General features: G+C 39.8%; 1 protein-coding gene across 4 annotated transcripts in view; it reads left to right on the top strand.

Moving 5' to 3' along the window:
- The window catches only part of PPHLN1 (periphilin 1), a 28,386-nt gene extending 9,016 nt beyond the window's left edge, over window positions 1-19,370 (top strand). For all 4 annotated transcript variants that reach the window (XM_033161778.1, XM_033161781.1, XM_033161777.1 and 1 more), the window contains 7 exons: window positions 946-1,119; window positions 1,824-1,885; window positions 10,467-10,717; window positions 11,869-11,951; window positions 13,548-13,667; window positions 14,345-14,485; window positions 18,851-19,370. In XM_033161778.1, coding sequence (XP_033017669.1) covers window positions 946-1,119; window positions 1,824-1,885; window positions 10,467-10,717; window positions 11,869-11,951; window positions 13,548-13,667; window positions 14,345-14,485; window positions 18,851-19,042 — 1,023 coding nt within the window. In that variant the 3' untranslated portion in view covers window positions 19,043-19,370. The remainder of the gene's footprint in view (window positions 1-945; window positions 1,120-1,823; window positions 1,886-10,466; window positions 10,718-11,868; window positions 11,952-13,547; window positions 13,668-14,344; window positions 14,486-18,850) is intronic.
- The last annotated feature ends 241 nt before the right edge of the window (window positions 19,371-19,611 follow it).

Genomic DNA, 19,611 nt, shown 5'->3' with positions numbered 1-19,611 from the left:
CTGGGGCAAGTCAGTTGAAACCTGGCTCCACTGCACTGACTTACAAAACCTTCAGCGGATCAGGACCACAATACTTCAAGGACTGCCTCTCCCTGTATGAACCAACTCAAACCTTGCAATCATCATCTGAAGTCCTACTTTGTGTGCTTCCCCCATGCAAGGTCTGGAGGGTGTCAATATGAGTGAGGGCCTTTTCTGCAGTGGCTCCCCGTTTGTGGAATGCTCTCCCCAGGGAGGCTCGCCCGGTCCCTTCATTACATATCTTTAGGCACCAGGCGAAAACATTTCTGTATAAGCAGGCCTTTGGCTGATTAACGTTCTATGGCCTTTTAAATGTGTTTGTAGTCTGGTGGTGATTTATTTGTTTTGTTTTTGTTTTATTATGTATTTTGTGTTCTCATTTATTTTCAGAGGAAGGGCAGTAAACTAAACAAACAAACAGAACAAGTATATAGTAACTTTGAATTATTGAAAAGGAAACGTAATGGAAGAAGTGTGTAATTTTAGATTTTAGTTCCAGTATCATGTGAGCAGCGAGGTTCTAAATCTGCCCAGAATGTCCCCTGTGCCCTCAAAATCTGCTCTGCTCTGGAGAGTTCTTCACCCCTCTAGAGTAGATTTTGGATGGTATTGGGAAGGCAGAAGGGGAAAGAAGTGACACTGGAAGTCTTAATGTACCAGTGGATTTCCGTTGTGTAAGAAGATAGATATAATTTGACATTGCCCTAAATATTTATGGGAAAGTAACTGTAAATTCAGTAGTGGTAAAATCTTAATAGAATCGTGAAAGAAACTGGGCTATTTTGGCATAACTACTCTTTATCCTGATAAAGTGTGTGTGTGTGTGTGTGTGTGTGGAGGAGGAAAGGGAGTGGAAATCCCTGTGAGTTGCCTTGGGTGGGCTATCACTCCCCTAATAAATAAAACACCATTTCACCTTTTTAGGATGACTATGCTCGAGAAGTCAACTTTGCAAACAAGAAACCACCAGTTCCAGAGAGACCTGGGGAAGGAAGCTATAGTAGATATGAATATAGTCACGCTCATGTTGGCTATAGAGATTACGGAGATGGCCGCGGTTTGGTCCACGAAAGAAGAAGTGGACCACCACACAGAATGGTAAGTTAGGTTTTTGCCCCTTGTGGCACACGGCTGGAAATTGCATGCTCCTGATGGGTTTTTTGGGCTTCTGTCTTAAAGTAACCAGCTCAAAAGAAATGATACCTGAATTTGCACCTCAACCACCATGAAACTTGTTATGTAATCACAATAGGAAAGCAACCACAATGCTTTGATTCTATTTCCTAAAATGTAACACACTAGGTCACCTTTAAAATGGTGCATCAAATCTGACTAGCCTCCTTTTTGCTCATTTCTATAATGGATTTTCATAGTTCCACGGTACCTTGTTTGGAGGATGGCTATTGCTGTTGTAGAAGTATTGTCTTGGTCTCATCAGTCTATCATTCTGTGTGCCTAATGAAACAAGCTTATCAGCAACATGCAAATTAAGATATAATCTCTGGATTTAACATTTGATCAGTGCATTCTGCTCCTTGCCCCTTTGGGGAAAATAATTTTGGTTTCATAATACTTAGTAACTTCAGTGTCTGTGAACGACCTATAGTGTTTTCTATATTGTTGAGAAAGAGATTCTCAGCAGAGAACTGCTCCAAATATTTGTGAGAGGTATGGTGAAACTGAGAGCCCTACTACTATGTGGATTGTGTTTAAGATAAGGTAGAAAACTAATGAAGTTTTAATTCTTCAAACTGTATCTTGCATTATGCTCGATTTTGCATTGTACAATTTCACTTTTATAGGATGATCCTGGATATAGATGGCAAAGGGACGACCATCCTGCTAGTCGTCAGCCTGATTATAGGTAACTGTGTCTTTAACATAAAATAATGGTGTTTTAATTGCATACACTTCTGAATTTTTTAGAATTATTTTGTTGATATTAAAGATCAATTTGTGCCTAGCAATTTGAATGCCAGGTTTACAAATATATATCGTATTGGAACTTTAAAGTAAGAGTGGTAGTGTTCATGCTGTTCTGCATTGATACTATAAGTTCCTGAAACGCCTTTACCGCTAAATACCTTGAATTCTACCCATGTTTCTGTGTCTCTAATAGTAATTTTTTTATTATTTTGATTGTTGGTGTGCCAGGCATGATTAGTGAGAGCTATTTTTGATATTTGCTTCCAGGCCACAGAGCTTTCTGGGACCTGAATCCAATGTTGGTTTGGATAGGATGGGAACTTTTAATCTGGTAGGGGAAATGACTGTATTGCTCCTGTTGCTCCTGTACTTGATTGGACTCTGCATAGCGGATGATGGGGAGGACCAGATAAGATTGAACACCCCCCCTGTGGTGCAATATCGCCCCAATGCCATTGCATGGTAAAATACCTACTTACCGTGTCACCCAATTCACCAGGGTCTAGGACCTATGAATGCATAAGCTCTTATGCTACCTGCAACCTTGATGCTGAAAGCTATGCATGCCAGCTGTGGCTGCAAGAGTTGGTAAAAGCATTAAAAAGGGTTTTACAGGTATGTTCAAAGGGAGAGGAAGGAAACGGTAGTTCTTCCTCTCAGTAACGATATCACTGGAATGGCATTATGTCCATTGCTGGAAGCCACAGGATTGCTTGCAGGTTTCCCACAGGCATCTGGTTGGCCATTCTTGAGAAATGAATGCTGGACTAGATGGGCCATTGGACTGATACAGCAAGCTGTTCTTGTGTTCTTCGTAAGGATGATGAAATATTAACAGGTACAAAGAGAAAGGGGGATTTCCCATAAGCCGGTGTGAACTGGTGAGAAATCAGGATTGTAGTTCAAGGTTGGTCAGGTAATACCTACCTATCTGCCTGAAATGAGTTCAAGGTCTAGGATTCCCAGTTGGTTAGAGCATGGTGCTAATAATACCAGAGTTGCAGGTTTGATCCCCATATGGGACAATGCATATCCCTGCATTGCAGAGGGTTAAGCGAGATGCTCCTCAGGGTCCTTTCCAACTCTACAGCTCTATTATTCTAGTGGAATCTGCTGGTGTACTCTCAGGACTGCTGTCTATTGCCCTTGAGACATCTTTGACAATGGGTAACTAACAATTGACTTCCAAGTCCAAAGATACTAGAATAAATTATAAATCAGTTTGTAAGCATTTTGATCCCCGTGTAGTGTTTGGTTGATGGCAGCATGAATTTGTTAAGAATAAATCCTGCCAGGACGTTTTTTATTTTATTGGGTTCCTAGCTCAGTGGATTATTGGAGTGCTGTGGATGTAATTTATCTTGATTTCAGCAAAGCATTTGGCAAAGTTGCTCATGGCCATTGGGCAGGAAGTGTAGTTGAACAACCATGAGAGGGCCACAGCTTAGATCAAATCTGTGCGTAGATGAAACTTCACTTTGTTTTAATAGCTTGCCAAGAGATTTCAGCAAGCGTGGCAGGCTATTTTTATCTATAGATCTTCCTAGTGTGTTTGGTTTGTAGTTCAGACTTCAACCTGTGGAGGGCAGTGGTTGACTGACAGAGGGGCAGTTCTGTTCTGTCAGTTTTAACATACAGTATCTGCATCAGTGTGTGTCTACAATGCTTTATAACTCGAGGGTAGGTAGAAGTGGCTGCCTGTGAGCCCCATGTTGAAATGCATGCTGTTAGGATTGATGAAAAATTAAGGAAGAAATATATCGATCATAATTTTACTAAAATGCATCAATATCATATATATTTAAGATAAGAAATAGAACATTTTGTACAACAAACATCCATTGCTCATGATCAAACAGAAAAAGAAAAAAACAGATGAACTATTTATTCAAAAGAAGAAACAAAAACATTTATTATACATATTCTAGAGAATATTAACAGTTATTGGTGTCTAAATAAAAATTGTTCTTTGATTTCTAAAGTAATTATCTCCACAACAGCTTTACCAGTATTTGTATATTGTTTTACTATGCAGATAATTAATAAACTTATGCCAAGCTGTCCTCCTCTTCTGCATTAGAATCCTGTGTTGGTAGCTTGTTGCCTTTCTTTTATGGATGGTGCCTCCTGTTCCCACCCCCATATTAAAATTATTGCTGCCACCAGTATATTATTTCTGTCACCATAGTTCTATCTTTTTAAAGCCCTCTCTCATTGGTTTCCCAGTAGAATAACAGTAAGGTTTAATTCGAATTTCTGATTTTATCTGTTTTCCTAATTACTTCAATCTAAAAAAAATAAATATAGATGTTGTGGTCTTTCTTGGTATATAAATGTTTTCCCCAACTAACTTTGATTTCTGATTTTATTTAATGTATTTTGGTTAGAATATTACAGATTTTTGACATTTACATTGAAATTGTGTTTTGAAATTTTATGAGAGGTATGAATTAATTAGAATTACCCTGAAGTGACATTAAGCAGCATTTAGTTTGCAAACATGGCCTGTTAAACTGTAGGGAGTATTGTTTTTGTTTGTTAATGTTATGTGTTTTGGTATTTTTGTCTTATAAACTGCCTTTTGATCTTTGGATGAGTGCGGTATTGAAATTTAACAATCTGACAAACTTTTAATAGGTTTTATTGCTTATCTGAATAAATTAGTTGGAAGAAGCTGCATTGGTGGGGGGGGGGATTTGGTATGCTTCTAAATTCATTCCAGATATAATTGTATCCATGACTGTATTGGATGGATTACCCTCTTGGACTTAATCCGATGTCCATTCCTTTAGTGATAGCCTTGTGGACTTCACTTGTAAGTCCAAACAAAACAATCAAAACAATGCACCAAAACTTTAAGGACTTAACATCATTATCCATTTCCTAAAACCTGCCACTTCATTAAATGTCATAGACTTAAGTGTTTAAAGGAAAAAAAATGGCATGCACTTTAAATCTTTGTCTTTTCTGACTTAAAACTGGATCAAATGGTAGACAGTGTTTGAAGTGCAGTAGTGACCTCCGATGGCCAAACAGAAGAAATATTAAATTTGAGCTTCCCTCGATAACAGGATCAAATCAGTAAATACAAACCAACTTTGAATCAGTGACTGTGAAGTTACACTTAAGATTCCGTAAACCCGATGCATTTCTGCTGCTTTGTGTTAACAGTGCAGCTTCCTCAGTTTTGACCACGTACTATATTTCTCAGTCGTAAGCAATGACACGACAATTCCCCCCCCCCACCAACACATCATGAGTTCAGATGAGGGTCACTCATTCCAGGTGCATTTTATTTACATCTGTAATAGCACAGTATGCTCTTAGCAGGGAGAATTTGGGATGGAGTTGATTAGGATCTTCAGGGAAAGGGTGGCTAATAAATGCCATTGTGTGATTTATTGCCATGCGGATTGGCCTGCTCTCCCATCAGATGAGCAGTTTTAACAAGTCTTGGAGAAGTGTTTTTGTGTCTGAAAAACCTTTTGAGAGAAAGGAGTTTTTGTGTGTGTTTGCACACGTGTATGCCAAAAATGGTTTCGGTGCTTAGGAAACCAGAGCTTCTTTTCCATCTTTCACATACTGTCACAATGCCTGGATGTATTCCTTGGGTCTATTCCATGACCTTGCTCTTAAAAGATGTGATCGCATGAAGGCTTGCTTTGTTAGCAGTGGAGTAAGAGGCTATAAGCAGTTACTTCTCTTCTTTTTGTGTTTTCTGGATTACTTGATGTGGTTTAAAGACTCTTAAAGCAGTTCTGTTTTCAGGCAAAGAGCTAGCTTATATAGGCTTTATTTTTGGTAGTGTTTAGCTGGTGATAAGCCATTTAATATAGATATTAACAGTACAAGATATGAATTCTGCTCTTTATTAATCCAAGGCCGCTAATAGTATTTTTAAGGCTAGAACTGAAGAAATAGGCATACTGTTTAGTATTCCTATTCCATGGTTGACTCAGTTTTGCAATCCTAAAGATGGACATATCTGCAAAGTTGAAATTCACACTGGAAATTTTTTTGGGGGGAGAGAATATTAGATCCTATTATGTGCTTTTATTTAGAATTTGGCATGCTGCTGCTGCTACTACATTAGGTGCTTCATAACAAAAAAACTTGTTAGTATAGAATGTTTTAATGCAGTGCATTTAAAAGTAGCACCGCTCCTCTTCCAACAAAAGGGATCATTTTCTTCACTGCCGCCACCAGCAGCTGAAAAAACAAGAGAGCGAGCAAACATTTGGAGATCCAAGTGACTTCTTAAAATGCAACCCAAAGTGTGTTTACTCAGAAGTAGGTCCTGTTTGAATACAGTGGGACCATCGTTTGCCTTGTCTTGATTCTGCTTCAGCCATCTTGCTGCCATTCCACTCTGCTTTACTGTATTAGAGCAAGCATGTGATTAGGGCTTGAGCTTTATCACAAAATGAGTTTATTGGTGTTCTGAAACCTAGGTCCCAACTATTTGCTCCAAGAGCTTAGTTACCTTTCTTTTAATGCCAAGCTTCCTTTGCTAATTGATGCTTGCCCCTTTAACCATTTTTTGTTGTTGTTGTTGATTTGCCAACCAGATTTGTGATATGCTAAGAGGTGTTTGTGGTATCTGAGATAACGCATATGGCTCTCATCGACACCTTATAACTCTTGTGAGAGAATGAAACAGACTGTGTGGAAGGTTCGTAGGCAATTTCCTCTGGAGGAAAGTGAGAAATTAGTTCAGTAGGAAATAAAACCAAGATTCTAAGGAGGCGAAGACAAAAGACAGAAGCGATAAGGCATGGAAGTGTGAAGAAAATGCTCATATGAGCAAGGGACAGCAGGATGTTAGCAGAAAATGGACGGATGGGAGGAGACTTCACTTTGTCTCCCTTCCGCTGTCTTGGCAGCAAAAGAATGCAACCATTAGAAGCAACCAAAATGTCACAAAATAGTGACCAGGCTTTCAGGTCCATTGGGAAGTGCATGCATACCTGAAACTGAAATTGATAGATACTGGCACAATTATTTTTGTATTAGTGATGCGGACTGTTCATTGCATTCCTCCCAATGCTTGCTTTCAGCATTGAAGGCGCTCTGCAAAGTGTACACTAGAGGGCTCTTTCCCCCCATTTACCATTATTTTAACCACTGCATCTATGTGTGGCTCTCTGTGGATCATACACTTAAAGCACAAACCTACAAAGAGACTGAAGTAAAGCAATAAAATAACCCGTGTTTCAGTTTGCTTTAAATATCTCCCTTTTATTGCATGGCAATATAACGGTTGTAAAAGCCCAGTGAAGATGTGAAAAAGTTTCAGGTCACTTTAATGTGTTTCCTGGCTGGTCCATGGACATTCCTAATCTAGATCTAGTTGGTGTTGGTTTCCACACTTCTTAACTTTATGTGAATCTTCACGGTTTGAAACTTGACTCTAGTTTTTAATGCAGTATTTTCCTGTACGGTTGAGTTATTGCCCAAGTACACCCCAAATTTTGGCTATTGGATCTTTTGATGGAATTTTGTTTTCATGATCGTTTTTTTTTTTAAAATGATCATCAATCTAAACTAGTGTTTCCCAAACTTGGGTCTCCAGCTGTTGTTGGACTACAACTGCCATCATCCCTGACCACTGGTCCTGCTAGCTTAGGGATGATGGGAGTTGTAGTCCAAAAACAGCTGGAGACCCATAGCTTATAAGATATGAAAATTTCATGTTTCTTCTCAAGGTACCTTATTTCTAGGAGGGATACATTAGACTGCCCTATTGGAAGCCAACAAATCTACACCAAGCTATGTGTCAAATGTTTATCTATGTTGTCAGTTTAGCCATATGAGAAGATGAATGTTTATTTCAACGTGAGAATGTGAAAATATCCGTGAGTTTGAAAGGAAAGATTTGCAGCTATGACAGAGCATGGGCTGTATCCTGCTAAGTTATACTCTGAATAGACCCATGGAAATTATTAAGGTTAAGGTAAAGGAGTCCTAGACGGTTAAGTCCAGTCAAAGGTGACTATGGGGATGCGACGCTCATCTTCCTTTCTGGCCGAGGGAGCCAGTGTTTGTCCACAGACTGCTTTCCGGGTCATGTGGCCAGCATGACTAAACCACTTCTGGAGCAATGGAACATCGTGATGGAAACCAGAGCGCACAGAAACGCCATTTACCTTCCTGCCACAGCGGTACCCATTTATCTACTTCCGCTGGCATGCTTTTGAACCACTAGATTGGCAGAAGCTGAGACAGAGCAACAGGAGCTCACCCCATCATGGGGATTCAAACTGCTGACCTTCCAATTGGCAAGCCCAAGAGGCTCAGTGGCTTAGACCACAGCGCCACCCACGTCCCTGGCATTGAAATTAATAAACCTAAGTTAGTTGTGTCCATTAATTTCAGTCAGTCTGCTCTGAATAGGACCAGCATTCATTGCAACCCAATGAAAGTTGCTATTTATCCTTAGAATGGTAAAGTGAATATGGAGAAGAAACCTCTGAAGATGTGATCTACCAAATGATCAGTGCTTACATCTCAGGCTGCCCATTCAGAGTGTTTATCCTGTCTTCTGCACTGTATCTCTTCGCTCTGCACACTGCACTTGAATCAGCCTCTTGGCTCACTGAGAATAATTTTCAGCTGAAGAAAATCACAAGTAAAGATGTATAAGACATTAGAGGAAGTTGGAGGAAGAGCTCTGCCGGATCTGATCAAAGTCCCATCTGGTCCAGCATCCTGTTCTCCCAGTGGCCAACCAGATGCCATGGGGAAGCCTACAAGCAGAACTTCAATGCAACAACATTCTCCCACTTGTTTTCCCCAGCAACTGATACACAGAGGCATGCTGCCTCTGGCAGTGGAGGTTGAGCATAGCCATCGTTCCTAATCACCATTGGTAGCCCAACTCCCACAAATGTATCTAATCCTCTTCTAATGCCATCCAAGTTGGCAACCATCACCATGTATTTTACACCGATGCTTTTCCTTCTCGGATAACACTAATAAACTGGTTACAGGTGGGTAGCCGTGTTGGTCTGCCATAGTCAAAACAAAAAAAAAAATTCTTTCCAGTAGCACCTTAGAGACCAACTAAGTTTGTTCTTGGTATGAGCTTTTGTGTGCATGCACACTTCTTCAGATACACTGAAACAGAAGTCACCAGATCCTTAAATATAATGAGGGAGTGGGGAGGGGTATTACTCAGAAGGGTGGTGGGAATGGGTGATCAGTCTTGCAGGGAAAGGCAAGGGGTGAGATGGCTAAAGATAGCTTTGTCATGTATAATTAGATAAGAATCCAATGTCTTTGTTCAGACTAGGTCTCTCCATGGTTTTAAGTTTGGTGATTAGTTGCAATTCAGCCACTTCTCTTTCCAGTCTATTTCTGAAATTTCTTTGTATTAAGACAGCTACTTTGAGATCTTTTATAGAATGTCCTGGGAGATTGAAGTGTTCTCCTACTGGTTTCTCTGTCTTGTGATTCCTGACATCAAATTTATGTCCATTTATCCTTTGGCGTGTGGTTTGGCCTGTTTGTCCAATATAGAGAGCTGAAGGGCACTGTTGGCATTTGATTGCATACACAATGTTGGAAGATGAGCAATTAAGTAGTCCTGAGATGGTATGTTTGATGTTGTTGGGGCCAGTAATGGTGTTGTCCGGGTTTATGTGGCAGCAAAGTTGGCATCTGGGTTTATTGCAGGCTCTGGTACCAGTGTCCATGTTGAGTCCTGTTGTTGTATTATTTTGGGTGAGGAGCTGTTTGAGATTGGGTGGCTGTCTGTAGGCGATGAAGGGTCTTCCTCCCAGAGCTTGAGAAAGAGAACTGTCATTGTCTAGGAGAGGTTGTAGATCTCTGATGATGCGTTGTACTGTTTTAATTTGGGAGTTGTATATGATTACTAGTGGTGTTCTGTTATTTTCTTTTTTGGGTCTGTCTTGCAGCAAGTTCTCTCTGGGTATCAGTCTGGCTCTGTTGATCTGTTGTTTAACTTCATCAGGTGGATATTTAAGTTCTAAAAAGGTTTGTTGTAAATCTCTTAGGTGAGAGTCTCTGTCTGTAGAGTTGGAACAGATGCGGCTGTAACGTAGGGCCTGGCTATATACAATGGATTGTTTGGTATGTTTGGGATGGTAGCTAGAAGCATGTAGATATGTTTGTCGGTCAGTTGGTTTACGGTATAAGGTGGTGTCTATGTGTCCATCCTGTATTTTTATAGTAGTGTCCAAAAAGTGTATTTCTTGCATAGATTGGTTCATTGTTAGGTTGATGGTGGGGTGAAAGTCATTGAATGTCTGGTGGAAGGTGTCCAGGGTCTGTTGACCATGTGTCCAGATAATAAAAATATCGTCAATGTAACGCAGGTACAAGAGAGGTTTGAGTGGGTAGGAGTTTAGGAAACGCTGTTCTAAATAATAATAAACTGATTTGTCTCGGAGGAAAGATTCAATAGAAGATGGGTACTTGCTTCAGATATTTAGTTATGTGCTCCTAGAATTTTGACATTTATTAAGTAATTTTAATTTCTTTTTATGGGACTTTGAAAGGGACCTGAGAGACGGCATGCGCCGGAAACCCGTCTATCCTCACTATGCGAGAGATCGATCCCCACATAAGAGAGATTCTCCTTACTTCAGGGAATCGCCGGTCAGCAGAAGGGATTCCCCGCACAGCAGATCTGGGTCCAGCGTCAGCAGCAGAAGTTACTCTCCTGACAGAAGCAAAGCCTATGCCTACCACCAGTCCCAGCATAGCAGAAGTATGTCATCTTTACCTAAAAGAAATATTTCTCAACCAGGTAATAGAGGATGGATGGAAACTAACATTAGTGAGCTGGCACTGACTTCCCCATTTACAAGGTCGCAATGCTAAGTGCTTGAGGGAACTCAGCCCCTCGCTCTAAGGTTTGTAGTTAGTTGCATCCCTGCACTTTTTGAGAAGGCTCTTTGATCCATAAGTTTCTATGAGTCCAAAATAAGGCACGAGTTGATTTTTGCCCAGTTCCACCTTTCTTCTGCAGTTGCCATGTATTATATCATTACAAAGGCTCCTCAAAAATTGCCTCCCCTCGCCTCTTCTGATGCAGAGATCACATATCACATAAATAGAAGCACAGTGGGCAGAATTGAAGGTTGCATTGAGCAGACTTCTATGCGTACAATGGGACCCCCACTTTCCTTTCTCTAGAACAGATTTTGGGCTGGTGCATAGGGGACTGCAGTGGGAAGGCAAGGAAGATGAAGTCCCATGGTACGAGTAAAGTCTGTCTGACTCGTGTGCAAAAACAGCACAGGATAAAAGGACATGTCTGTAAATCATGGAAGCGTTGGGTTTATGCAGATTGAACCAACCAATTTTGCTAGTATTTTATTATGTGTGATCATGTGATTTATAAAGGCTGCATTAAAGAATAACTTGATAGCGGAGGAGGTGATCACAGTAAAGCATTCAAAGTCTGGAAGCCTCAAGTAAGAGAAAATTTGAGATCCTTCATTTGCTTTGGGTTTGCACTGAAATTGCTTTGCATGCCTAAACGTAAACTCCTCTGCTGGTTTAGCCAGATGCAAGTCTCACCAAATTCATTAAGGCTTACTCACACATAAGTGGGTCTTGTATTACCCAGCTGGTGAAAAGGTGATTCAGAAATATTAATTTACCGTATGTTTAACAATCATGTACATTAACAACACAAGTCTTCAGTATTTTAGATAATTAAGTCTGTGGAGGTCCAAAGTTCTGTTTTCGCCCCACCCTAAAATCTTATAAGGGCTTGGATGGAGAGAAGATCCATTTCAGGTTTTTACTGAGGAAGGAGAGATGTCATCAAACAGTTGTTCGACAGTTTAATCACCATATAACTCAAACAGAACCCACAGCTGTGTAACAGTTTCATTTTCAAATGCTTTTCTTCATATGACTAATAAAACATTTATGTTGTTGTCCGTTTAGGTAAAGAGAAAAGCTCCTCTCAGTCCTTGAAAACATCAAGAGATGTATCTCCCTCAGGAACAGCAGCAGGGCCACCTTCAAAGGTGAATTCATTAGTAGACTTCAATAGTAAAAGATAGTAAATTGAATGCAGGAAGTCTCCGTTACATCCTGGCCTCTTTTAGGTTTCTTTCAAATACTAGGGAGACCTGCATTTGTTTTTGCCTTTTAAAGTTCATATTTCTACAAGTCTATAGTGTGGATTCTCAAGGTGTAAGTTTGTTGGTGTGCTAAGGGAGGGTGAATTCCTTCACAGGTCTTAGCAGATGTGCAAAAGTTTGATTAATTAAGCTCTCTCCCTGGTCCTATCCTTTTGCAGTGGTTTTAAGTTCAAAGCGTTGGCAAAAGCCCTCTACAGCCTGGGACTAGGATAGCTAAAATATAATCTCACACATTTTATACCAAGCTGTTTGCTGCACTCTGCAGGAGAGGGCCTCAACAAATGCTCTTAAGTGGAGATTTTTATCCAAGTCTGTTGGATTTGAAATGAAGCAGGCTTAATATTTCAATAGTTGTTGAAAACATTTCTTTTCTTCCAAGTCTTCCTCAATTAGTTCCCCCCCTGCCATTTTTAATTTTTGCTGTTTTTTATGTTTTAAATATTGTTTTTGTTATTGGTTTTCTTTTATATTTTATTTCTCTACCTCACTCAACCATTCTGTAAATGTAGAGTAGTTTATAAATTTTGAAATAAATAAAATGTACTGTTCTCAGTCTCCTAAACATGATGAGTAGATGGATCATGCAGGAGGCCTGGTCCCTCCCATGTCTCCTGTACTCTTGTCCTTCCCTTCATTGGTTTGCCTTACACCTTTATCTTGCTATCCGAGATTGCCCTCTTAATGTGAATTTGAAACCAGCTTCCGAAACTGGTTTCAAATTCTGGTTATGAAGGCAACTTGCTGGCATTAACCATAGTCAGCAATATGTTCTTATATTATGCAGAAAGCCACCCAAGAGTGGCTGGGGAAACCCAGCCAGATGGGTGAGGTATAAATAGTAAAACTAGGAGTAATAAGGGGAAGGAACATGCAAGTATAAACTGTTCAGGAGACTGTGAATACTATGTCAACACTGAACCATTATTTAATATGTTACATTTAATTTATTGCTCGTGGGTTGTCCTTGAAAAGCATAGTTTTATCTCTGAAAAATTGGGCCTTTTGTATCTTTCACAGAGTCCCTTCAGCTGTAAATTTCCTTTTATTTTTATTTTTTAGAGTGTTAATATAGAAGCTAGTTTTTGTAACAGTAACATTTTGCAAGTAATGGCTCTTTAAAACTGCTCCTTTAAGCTTCTCTGTGTATTCAAGTGCATTTGATGTTGGTGTATTATTATTACATATATTTATCTTCCTTCTGACACACCCTCTCACCTTCTGGACTCTCACCCAGGATCCAAACAAATTCTCTGCTCACCTGTAAAAGTCTCACAAAGAGGAATGTCCTTAGAAACAGTAGACATCACCCTAGTCTCTCACTTGAGACTTGCTTTTTATGGGCAAGCTGAAGGTGGGTGGCACTTCTTCAGGCTGCCCACAGCCGTGTCCTATTTTGCTGCCCCTCTCCACACCCAATTCCAGGTACAGCAGGTTTGTTACACTAACAGCCACACTCTGGGGTTTCTTTTTTCTCACCAGGCCTTGGACAAAAGTGGCCGCTTGTCAGAAAAGGAGCTTGCAGAGGCTGCAAGTAGGTGGGCAGCTGAAAAAGCAGAGAAGGCAGACACAAGCAGCGTACCTGAAATTTCAGATTATGAAGTAAGTTAAAAATAATAATTTGCCACTGTGCAGTATTTTTGGCTGTCTTAAATTTTCATGTACGTCCCAATTAGTGACTGAGCAAAACTCCAAACTTGTCCAATAGCAGAGCCATGTAACCAGTCTTCAAGTAAGTTCTACTCAGAATAGACCCATTGAAATCAATAGACCTAAGTTAAGTGGCTTAATTTGCCAACTTTATACTATAACTACCTTTGGGAATTACACTGTTGTACAGATTTGGGTCTGGAAACCATTGCCTGAATAGTGAGTCAAGACTTCTTGATAGTTCTGATTCAGCAGTTTCACACTTTGAAATTCTTGTTCCTTTTCTGCAGTAAAGGAATTTCAAAGAGAGACTTTGCTATCATATTCCATGTGCAGCCTCTCAACTTAACACTGTTTCTCAGTTCCCACTGCATCAGATCCAGATTGGAAATCCATCTTCATCTGAAAAACTGGTTTCTCTGATATTTATCTAGGAGAAAATATCTCCAGAATGCTGAGAGCAGTCCTGCATAGCAGGCACAAGACTATAACTCTTTTGTCTGTTTGCACCCTAGATTCCACTGGCTTTTTGCTGCATTGTGTCAATTGCGTGTTTTCCATATTCTCTCATTCCTGCCCTTACACAGATTGTACATTAACTGCATAAAATTACTGTACCTGTCTTAAAGGCTGCATCCTCAGAACCGTTATATGCAGAGCAGCACGAAGAAACTGGCGCCAGCATACCAGACAATAATGAATTGTTTGAAGACAGCCCGCATGTTAGTCGTTCCAAGGCAATTGCAGCGAAGACAAAGGAGATTGAACAGGTAAACCTCACCTCTGGGAGTTGTTGTTCTCTTTGTGATTCTTTGTAATTATTGTTTATTTCATTATTAAGTTTATTTAGGATGTAATCCTGAAAATCCATAAGAAGAAAAAATCCTTTTTAATGAGACTTGCGTGGTGGCTGCAAGTACTTTAAAACAAAGTACTTGCATGAAGGCTGCATCTCTTCTCAGGGTTAAAAGATTATTATTTTTTAAATGACTAAATGAGTGGCTGTAGTGGGGCAAACATGGTGCTGCCATGTGCTTCTGTGGTTTCTGCCAGCTGGTATTTTATCTTTTAAAATAAAGCCGATTGTCAGCCGTCAGATCAGGCTTTTTGCAGCATAGCAAGCTAATGAGAGTTTAAATGTTAAGTGTAGATTTGGTGCAGATGCTCTTAAAGCAAGCTACAGAATAAAGCAATGTAGATCTAGATCAGAGTATTCGTTTTTATGAAGCTGCAGCAGCAGCTGCTTGGAAGCCGCATCTTTTTTTAGACTGCAATGAAAATGATCGTTCTTGAGAATGTGCTGCTTCAATCATAGGGAATACTTGCACAATAAGGGCTGAAGGCTACTTCTATTACTTAACGTTTTCAGTAGTTTCATTGATAAAATGAATTTAAAATATTTCCATTCACATTAAAGAATATGGACAAAAAATAAATCCGTGGTTGATTCGAAGTTGCTTTTCAATCAATGTACTTTGGATCTAGTCTACTCCATTCTATAAATTAAGCTTTTGCAATATTCCTGGTTTTCTTAGCACCACACTTGCTTTTGCTGGACAAAATTATATTTCATAGTTTTGCTCCATAGTTTTGCTAGCTAAGAATGTAAATGACTGGATGTTATTGCTTCTTTTAATTTTGTGAGAAACTGTTTCCATTCCAAAGCTACAAAGACCAGAAACTTCTCGGTGTCTATACAGTGTGATGTAATCTCTTTATCATAGGAGTGAAGCTGCAAACCTCAGATATTTACGCTTCTAGAACAATAATACGACACTCTTCCACCCCAGTTCTTGCACAGTCCAGTCCAGACTGTTCAGCATATGCAGGTGCCTCTTCTGAATCCTTAAATTAAGGAAATGATCCAGTCCATTACAGAAAATTAGTAATGACTAGCTTTCACAAACATTGCATTTGTATTTTGCTCTTTTTAGTTCTAACCACCTAAAGTGGAGTCAAGACTATGTGAAATTAGGAATGAAAAATACAGAGTATATTAAAAGCTAATCATTGTAAGTCTCTATGGCATATGTGTAGCGGTAGGCCTCATGAATACGTGCTAGAATGAATATACGTTCTCAGCAGCAAATTGCATTTCTGCTAAAAATGGGCTGCTTTTGTTTCCATACAAGCACAATAAACCCCACCCTCACTTAACCTTTGTTCTCCTTTAGATGAAGTCTAAATTAAATTTTCTTCCTATGAGGGGGCTATAAACTTGAAACCAGAATCATTAATGCATTTCTAGCTATCAAATCAATACTAAGCAAACAATGTTTGTAGATAAACGACACCCTTCCTGTTTTCACAGAGAAGCAAATTTTACTAGGAAACAGCATTGGTCAGTTTGCTACTTTTAAAATAAACCATTGAAGGGTGGGGTCCTTCCTGCAGTCAAAAGTTTGTTACTCCCTACCGGTAGTTGCATTTTGAAATGTTTTCAGTAAAGCGGTTTGTCCTTTTTAAAATCTTTGGAAATCACTGGAAGCGGTTTAATTAACATTTTAAACGGATGGCTCAGTGATTGCTTCGTGGTAGCATAAAAACACTTTTGTGCATGCAAGGTGTGTTACCAAAATATAGATGGATGAGCTAGACAGAGTAGATTTGACCTACTCAGGTACTGTACTTGGTGCAGCACAAAGCTCGACTGGAGAGATGGTACATAAAGGCCAGGAAACCCCTCTCTTCTGGGCGGGGGTGGAAGGCCTATGCCTAGTATTGGGCCAGAGGGAGAGATTAGGGCTGCTGTTGGTGCACCACCCTTCCTGTTTCCCTGGCTGAGGTGGTCTTGGGTGTGGTGTTGAACAACCCCAAGTTCATGATATCTGTCACAACTGTGAAGCTGTCTTGTCACTGAACGCTGCACTGTTCAGGCTCTGAATTCTTTAATTCAAAGTGTTTTGTATTTTATGCCAGGTTCCTGTTGGTGGATCTTAGTAGAATCAACGGAGATGACTCGCCTTGTAGAGCCAGCTCTAATTAGATCTTTGTAGATCCCAGAAGCCTGAAGTCTGTCCACCCCTGGCTTACCAACCACCCTGCTGTTATTCATTGCTTTTGCCCTCCATGTTTCAGACCTCCACATTTCAGCTTGAGCTGAGAGTAGCTTGAAGCAGGTAGAGCAAATATAGATCAGAGTTAAATATTGCAAGTCAGGAGAAACTGAAGCTGAAGCTGGTTTGGATTCCTAATCCCAGTCTTCCACATCTCTCAGCTTGCAGCAAATATCAGTTCTCCCCAGGCAAATCCAGCACTCAAATTACATACAGAAGCCTTGTACTCCATTGTCTCACACTTTTTTTTACATGTACTAAAATAGGGAGGAAACTGTGTGCAAAGAGCAGGGACTAACATTTGAGTTTTTAGGCAGTGTCAGGGTATATTGCAACATTTTGTGGCTGGGCACCTTTTATTTGTGTGTAATACAGATCAGTCTTTATAGAGGTTTTGAAAGTTGGACTTGCACTTAAGAGGACTAGTCAGCGCAACATGTTCTTAATCTGAAATCACCTTCCATTCAGCCCACAGTTTCTGCAGAACTATGTTCTTTTTATTTTTTTAACCAGGTCAAATAAATTCAACTGCTGTACTAAATACATGCAGATTGCATGCATTCCCATTTTACATATTCAAATTCTGTTGTATGCCTCAATAGTAAGCAGGTGGGATAGTTGAGACGTGGTGTTTCTGGAAATGGACAAGTAGTGAATCAGACAGGATGAAGGCCAATAAACAAACTAAATCCTGACCACCCAGAGTTTGACTGTGGGTTTATCTGGCCAGGGAGATGTATTTGCATTACTTCTGAAGGATCAAGTTTGCAGCCCAGGTTCTGAGATACAACTTGTCACAGGAGGCCTAAGCAGCTTCTGTGCCATGGACTTAATTGGCTGCTCCTGGGTACAGGTTTGTGCATGATCTGGAAACCTTCATATTAAGCTATTGCAATGTGTTGCACATCATGACTTCTCCAAGTTTGGGAACTTATTAGTTCAAAATACAGTTGCAGGGTTGCAGACTGGAAACAGCTATAGGAAATCTCTCACCAGTTCAGATCTCTTCAGTGGTTGCTGGTCTCTTTCTCCGTGTGACTTATTATCAGTATTTGCCTTTTTTTTGCTGGGCCCTAGGTAGCTAGATGGAGATTATTCTCCCACCAAACTATGACACTCTTTGGGAGCCCTTTTCTGTCTTCAGAAGTTAAGCTGCAGGTAATAACCAGAGAAGTCCTCAAAGTGGCCTGTCCGATGCTGATGCCTAGACGTTAGCCTTTTGTTTTCTCAGGTCTTTGAAAATTACAAATCAGTATCTTGGGTTTTAGTCTGATGCTGTGATTTTCTGTATGTAATGGGAAAATACTTTTAATTTTATCATTAAGTTGTACTGTTTGAGAGATCTTTGGGGAAACTCCAGCCATTACTCCTACCTTAGGGGAAAGGGCACAGAATGACAGCTGCCAGTTTTTGGAAATTGAGATAAAGTTCTGTACTTTTCTGGAGAAAGTCTGTTGTACCAGTTAGCCTACTGTTCTTTAGTGTGGAGGATGCATTAATTTTGCCAAAACAAAATTAAAAAAAAATTCCTTCCAGTAGCCCCTTAGAGACCAACTAAGTTTGTTCTTGGTATGAGCTTTCAGATAAACTGAAACAGAAGTCACCAGACCCTTATATAGAGTGAGGGAGTGGGGAGGGGTATTACTCAGAAGGGTGGTGGGAATGGGTGATTGGCTGATAGGTGTGGAAAACCTGTTAACGACTGCAATTGGTCTTACAGGAAAACTCAAGGGGTGAGATGGCTAAAAATAGCTTTGTCGTGTATAATGAGATGTTCAGACCAGGTCTCTCCATGGTTTTAAGTTTGGTGATTAGTTGCAATTCAGCAACTTCTTTTTCTAGTCTATTTCTGAAATTCCTTTGCAGTAAGACAGCTACTTTGAGATCTTGTATAGAATGTCCTGGAAGATCTCCTACTGGTCTTGTGATTCCTGATATCCAGTTTATGTCCATTTATCCTTTGGCGTAGGGTTTGGCCTGTTTGTCCAATATAGAGAGCTGAAGGGTGCTGTTTGCATTTGATGGCATACACAATATTGCTGTATTTCATGAATTATTTTTTCAAAAAATCATTTCTAGGTGTACAGACAGGATTGCGAAACCTTTGGTGCTGTAGTGAAAATGCTGATTGAAAAAGACCCTGCGTTAGAAAAACCCATCCAGTTTTCCTTGAGACAGAATTTGCACGAGATTGGTGAGAGATGTATTGAAGAACTTAAGCACTTCATTGCAGAATACGACACAGTCAGGCACGAATTTGAAGAGCCGTAAGATCAGCTTGGGTTTGTCCATATGTAAATTGGAAACTATTTAAAAATTGATTTCCCATCAGCATCTGCACACTTGACAGCAGAATTCTTCCTTCGTAGTAATCTATTTTATTATTATTAACATTTAAGTAAATTCCTCAAGAAGGCGAAAACATGTTTGAGGTATTGTTATGGTCACTTCTGAATTTCAGTGCAGATGTACATTCCATGTATGCAGTATACATTAGAACATGCTTAACAAAGTGACATGTCCCATTACCAAAGCTGGCTACGTATATACAATAGTAATGGTGGAGTAAATCTACAAATGTGCTTAGGGTAGTTTTTTGTTATGTTGTAAAACTAAATAGCCTTTTGTAAACTGAAATTAAACAAAATACTTCTGAATTAAGTTTTGACAATTTGCATTTTTTTAAAAAAAATATTTAATCCTAAAAGGAATGGAAGAAAAGGTATGCTGTTCCCCTTCCAGCGTTTTCATTTGTGTGTACATAAAAACATAGTTCATATTTTTTATACGGTGGACGCTTGGGTTGCGAACACGATCCGTGCGGGAGGCACATTCGTAAC

The sequence above is a fragment of the Lacerta agilis genome, chromosome 10, assembly GCF_009819535.1.
Source record: "Lacerta agilis isolate rLacAgi1 chromosome 10, rLacAgi1.pri, whole genome shotgun sequence".
In the NCBI taxonomy this organism is placed as follows: Eukaryota; Metazoa; Chordata; class Lepidosauria; order Squamata; family Lacertidae; genus Lacerta; species Lacerta agilis.
Note: the sequence above shows the minus strand (reverse complement) of the source record. Positions and strands in the feature narration are given on the sequence as shown.